Raw genomic sequence first — 6,000 nt, forward strand, 5'->3', positions numbered from 1 at the left:
CGAGGAGTTTTTGCTCTTTAGGGCTTCGCGCATCCCATTGAACTTTTAAGCATCTTCGGAATTCGCATTCACAGGGCAATTACTGTCTTTAAAAAACACACGCCAGCACGTTATTCACCCGGTTTATTGCCAACGCGCTGGCAAGAATAGCTTTTCACAGCAAGCACAAAAGATTTCCTACCAGGACACACTTTGTTTGTAACGTTTGTAGCCGGAGCACAAAATATTTACGGAACATTAGCCACGCACGTGAAAATAAGAATAAAAAAATAAATAAATTAACCACAACCACCCACATGAGAAAGTTAGAGGAAAACGGGTTAAAAAAAAAAAAAGGTAGGAAAGCCGGGAGTTTTCCCCACGCGGGGGACAGCGGCGGCCCCGCCGCTCCCCCGTAGCCTCGGCGGAGCCGCACAATGAGCGGCGCGGTGCCCCGGGGCCCGGCCCGGCCCGGCCCCGCCGGGGCTTGCTGGGATGCGGGAGAAAGGCTGCACCTCCCGCCGCCCGGCTCGGCACCGACCCTCCGCGCCCCCCCTCCTTGCCCCGCAGCGGCACCGGCCAGGTGGGGACCTCCTTCCCCTCCCCACTTCCAACAAAAGGGACCAACTTGGGCACAGGCTGAGCGGGCTGGGGACCCCCCCGCACCACCACCAGCCGCGGGTACCCCCGGGGGAGGTGGGGGGGTTACCGGGCCGGGCCCGCCTCTCGCCGCCACCATTTTGGGCACGGGGGACCCACCGCCGGCTCCGTGCCGCGTCCGTCGGTCCGTCCCGTTCCCCCCCCACCACCACCTCCCAACCACCTTTGTGTGCGGACACCGGCCCGGCGGAACAATGCGGCCCGGCGGCGGCCGGCTCCGCTCCGCCCGCGGCTGCTCCCGCGCTGCGCCCCGCCGCCTCCGGAGCCGGGGGGTGGGGGGGGGTCCTGCTCGCCGCCGCCCCGAGAAGGGGCGCGCCGAAAGTTTCCGAGCGCGCCCGGGAGGGACGGGGAAGTTGTTGCATCTGCCGCAAGCGGAGGGGAGCCCCCGCGCTGCACCGCGCCGGGAGCCGGCGGCTTGCCCGGGATGGGGGGTGCGTCCCCCGCCCCACCGCCCGCCGGCGCGGGGCACGGGGAGCGGCGTGCGGGACCCGCCGGGCAGCGGGAGCACGGCGGGGACGGCGCCGCGGCAGGAAAACAGCCCGCGGGGCTGTGGAGGTGCAGAGACCAGGGGTGCGGCTGCCCGGTGGGGCGCGGACCGGGCGGGGGACGCTCTCACCTCGATCTCGAAGTCGGGCAGGCGGAAGGCGGTGCGGAAGAGGGAGCAGAAGTGCGCGATGGCCGGGACTTCCCACCAGGAGCGGAGCTCGTCCAGCGCCACCGCCGCCTCGGGGCCACCGGTGCCGGCCACGCCGCCGCCGCCGCCGCCGCAGCCGCCGTCCTCCTCCGGGCACATCTCCCGCGGCCGCCGGCTGCCTGCCCGCCTGCCGCCCGCTCCCTCCCTCCCTCGCTCCCTCACTCCGCGGGCGGCTGCGTGCCGCCGCCGCTCGGCGCTCCGGCTCCGCCCGCCCCCCGGCGCCACGCCGCTCAGCGGCCGCCCCCCGGCGGCCCCGCGCTGCCCCCTCGCTGCCGCCCGCGCATGGGGCGGCTCGGCGCCGGCGCGGGGGCGCTAGGGCCGGCGGGGGCGCTGCTGCTGCTGCTGCTGCTGCTGCCCCTGCCGCGGGCGGCCGCCGCTGCGCGGGCCCATCCTCCTCCGCCTCCCCGCGCCGCCGCCCGCGCCCTGCAGTGCAACCGCCGCGCCGCCGGGAACAGATGGGCTCGGGGCGGGATGGGCGGCGGGGGGGGGGGGGGGGGGGGGAAACACGGGGACGAGGGGACAGGACCCGGCAGCGGAGGGGAGGGGCCCCGCGCTGCGGGGGGCGTGGCTCGGTGCGGGAGGACGAATGGGAAGGTGAGAGCGGGCGGAGGGGCGGGGCGGGGCGGGCCCGGCGGGGCGGGGCGCGGGGAGTGGACAAAAGGCGTGAGGGCGGGGTGGGCGGGGCCCGGGCGGCTGGGGGGGCTGCGCGGCCGTGCACGAGGAGGGGGCGGAGCCGGCGGTCATCACAACAACAGGCTCCCTATCCCGGCGCCCGCCCGGCCACGCCCACCGGGGCGGGGCCGCCGGGGGTGGGCGGGGTCACCGGCGGCGGTGCCGGCCGTTGTCCCCTCACGGGCGGCAGCTCCCGTGTCCCTCCCCGCCCCGGGCTCGGCTGGACGAAGCAGTGCGCGCCGAGCGGGGAGCCTCCAACCCTCTCCTCAGGGGTCACGCGCCTCCGCCCCTCCCCGCAGCCCTCTACTCCGCCTCATTCCCTCACCTCCGGCCTCGCCGGTGTCCGGCCTCAGCCCCTGGCGGATCTCCCGCTCCGTCCCAGGGCGCTGGGGCCGGCCGCCGGGCTGCCCGGGACAGGTCACCTGCTCGGGCAGGTCACCAGGGGCGGCTGCGGCTGCCTGGTGTGGCGGGGAGCTGCTGGGGCTGGCGCCTGGGTGCAGCCGAGGGGGAACCCTCCGGGATTTCTGTTCTCACTCTGTATTTTTGAGTGAGGGAACCCAAGCGGCGCTTCGTGTTCTCCACGTGCTGCTGCTGCTGGAGGAGGAGCCGGACACCCTCCCCTGCCCTGAGGTGCTTTAGCCTCTCACCCGTACACCCTGTACCTCCATTTCTCCTGGTGGATACCACGGCGCTATTTTGAAATCTGTCATGGGAAAACATCCAGCAACAGTGAGGATGGTTTTCTTTGTGGGACTGCCCTAACAGAGGTTCAGCAAAACACCAAGCTGCTATAACTTTGAGTGCTGTCACTGCATCACTTCACAACCCCTCAGTTTGCCTCCCTCATCCAGCTCCAAAACAGTTGCAAAGTACCACTGCACAGCCACACCACCTTAGGCTCTTACCTCCAATGAAACCATTGCAAAGCTGGTGTTTAACCACAGTTTAGGACTTCCTTCCTCCCGCTCCCTCCTACCTAGCAGAGGCCATTTGTATACCAGTCCTGCTTTTCCTAGCCTTTCCTTTATTACATTTACTTTCTCATTGTTAGCTTCTCCCCTTCACAACTTACATTCCCTTGCTGTTTCCTATGCCACCTCCGACCAGCCGAGGGTGACGGGCTGCTGCTCGCAACTGTGGGGGCTCAGCACAGGATGGCAGAGCGCAGGACAGCAGAGCGGGGACATGCAGAGCTCAGGCTGGGGCTGAGGGTGATTAGTCCAGAACTGACTGGGCAAATCCCATGGCCTGGTGATCACCAGCGTGGATGCAAGGAAGCAGTGAAATGCCTGAGATGGGGTAGGAAGTAGGACTTCCCCTTTCAGGAGCAGCCTGAAGAGTGGCTGCAACAGGCTAAGGGGAAAGCACACTGCAGATGTCCTGCCCTGCCTCTGACATGGACGTACCTGAGAGAGAAAGGCCGTTGGCATCAGTCAGCGACATGGTACTGCTCCTGAGCTACTACCAGATGACAAAGAACAGTCTGATTTCAGAGTCTGCAACCTCAGGTATGTACTTCTGAGACTTCCAGCATCTCCTCTCCCTGTTTCCCTTCAAAATGAACTTGGCAACAAGGAGAAGGCATAATAAGGTGAAGAATGAGGTGAAGGCAGAAGTTCTGTGCTGTCCCCTAGGCCACTGCCTAACAGCCTGACCCAGGAAAACTAGGGACAAGGCAGGGAATAGCTGGTTTAGAGAAGAAAAAAATCAAGAGACAGCAGTGTGGCTCAGCAAGAATGAATAAGCTCTAATTTCGTTGCCCTTTTTCATATTGCAGGATCAAGGGATACCCAGTGAAACTGGAAGGAAGCAAATTTAAAATGGTGCAAGGAAATACTTGTACTATGTGTAATTAACACATGGCATTTGTTACCATGAGGTTTCATTGAGGCCAGGAGATTAGCAGGATTCAGAAATGATTAGACATTTATGTTGATGCTGAGAACATTCATGGTCACATTAGACAGGATATAAATAAATTTTAGAAGGGATATAAACCATCAGGCTTCAAGGCACAACACAGCCACTAACTGATGGCAAGGGATTAGGGAGAAACTTCCCTTGTGGGCAGGCTATTCTATAATTGTCCACTACAGGGTTTCTTGTACCTTTCTTTGAAGTATCAGAGAGTGGCAACTGTTGGAGTGAGAAGACTGGATTAGGAGAAGTACTGGGCTGATCTGGTATGGCAACTGCTGTGCTCTTTAGGCGGTAGGGGCTGTGAGGGTCGCCTGAGCCATGGAACAGCAAGGGGGATAAAAAAATGTTACATACGTACACAATAAGAGGTAGCTTCAGGCGTCTCGTATCATTCCTCACATGCAAACCTTACTCTCCTTTGCTGTAAATGTCACACCCACAGCATAGATTTCCCAGGTCTTCCTCACCAAGGTGTATGCCAAAATGTGCACTGTTTAATTGATTTATTAGTTACCTTTCTAAGTACAGTGTTTGCATCTGTTTTCCCCAAAAACCTTTTGACTGAGTTAATTTATTATTTATAGGGGACCCGTATGTTATACTGAAACCCTGACTGTTTCAAGGCACAATGACTCCAAGACTTGATCTTGAGCAAGGCAGTATCTGATCTGTCCTGTATTCTATCAGTCTGGACTGGATTAAACCAGCTCCAGCTACAATACAGTAACCGCCAAAAAGGAGAGTGCAGGCTAACTTATCAACAATTTGTCAGTTCTTTGTCAACATACAGGATCACTATAAAATACCAATAGCTCTGCATGAGAAATCTTGGGGTGACAAATCCTCAGACACCGTTTCCTGTGGGCCAGTTACAGAACTCTACAGTATTAATGCCCAGTTCTTCCCTGAAGCACTTTCCATCCTCTGGCCATGTAAGGGGAGTTTATGTTGTATTTCTTTCTTGCTCTATCCCAACATTCCTCCCTGAATTCCTGTAATGTCCAGCCATGGCTTATCTTACTGCTGCATCTTTGCTTGTTCTTGACACTAGGTTAAATAGCTTTGTAGTATCCCCAATCTCTATCCCACTAAGAATTTTGTGAACATTAATGAAGACTCCTAATATCTCTTTTTGTCAGAAGAGCTATGGTCCCAATTTTGCCTAGTGTTTTTTTGAATTAATTTGGCTCCCTCTATCGTCCCCATTATTTCTGTCGGTCTGTGTTTTCTCTTGTATTGTTCTTTTTATGCAAGGATGCCGGGGGCTGCCCATGATCACCTAAGGTTGCTTCACTTTGCCACATCCTTACGCTGTTTCTTAAATCACTTCTTTAGATTTGTTGTTCAAGCTCAAAAAACTCTGCTTTCCCGCTATTAGGCAATGACTTGTTGAGTACAATATGGCATTTCTTCTTCTTTGATAAACAACTCTGTTCACAAATTTGTGTGCTTCTCCCCTTCCAAGCCACCTTTGGTTACAAGTTTCCTGTTCATAACAAACCCAAAGCCTGCTCTGACCAGTGTCCCTTCCCAGTATGGTATGTTCTTCCTCTTGATCATTATTTTTTCTAGGCTATCGGGAAGATTTCACCTACCTTCTGATTTTTCAGCTCAATATCCAATCTTGGCTGCTCGCTTCCCTCCACACTTACACTTCTCCCCTGTATTCTGTGCTTTTTCTTTTGCTGTCTTCCCAAACTGTCTGTAAGTTGAGTGCTTGTACCATGTAGACCCATACCGAGAAAGAACTCTGAGGCTGATGGACCAAATCAAAGCCTCATGTTTTTGTTGTTTGTGGTCATCTCTGGATTTCTGAGCTCATTTCCTTCAGAAAAAATTGGCAAATTCAAAGTGCCAAAACCAAATAAAAAGGTTGCTGGAGGTACAAGGACTGAATGTCCCCATTCCTGTATGACAAAATCTTTCAGCTGGAAGCAAAAAGAAGGGAGGAATACTTTCCACTTTCTCCAGAAGGACCTGCAGTATGTGCCCCGTTTGGCAAAGCTCAATGACAGGTAGATCTCTTGTAGCCCACCTCTGAAAGAGAATGCTAGGTACAGGTCAGTTCCTCACCA

At 57.6% G+C, this 6,000-nt stretch overlaps 1 protein-coding gene across 2 annotated transcripts in view; it reads right to left on the bottom strand.

Annotated features, from left to right (window-relative positions):
- CECR2 (CECR2 histone acetyl-lysine reader) overlaps positions 1-1,473 on the bottom strand; it is a 97,859-nt gene extending 96,386 nt beyond the window's left edge. For both annotated transcript variants that reach the window (XM_075115553.1, XM_075115542.1), the window contains exon 1: positions 1,256-1,473. In XM_075115553.1, coding sequence (XP_074971654.1) covers positions 1,256-1,432 — 177 coding nt within the window. In that variant the 5' untranslated portion in view covers positions 1,433-1,473. The remainder of the gene's footprint in view (positions 1-1,255) is intronic.
- Positions 1,474-6,000: the final 4,527 nt, after the last annotated feature.

This window comes from Phalacrocorax aristotelis, chromosome 1 (assembly GCF_949628215.1).
Source record: "Phalacrocorax aristotelis chromosome 1, bGulAri2.1, whole genome shotgun sequence".
Taxonomy (NCBI): domain Eukaryota; kingdom Metazoa; phylum Chordata; class Aves; order Suliformes; family Phalacrocoracidae; genus Phalacrocorax; species Phalacrocorax aristotelis.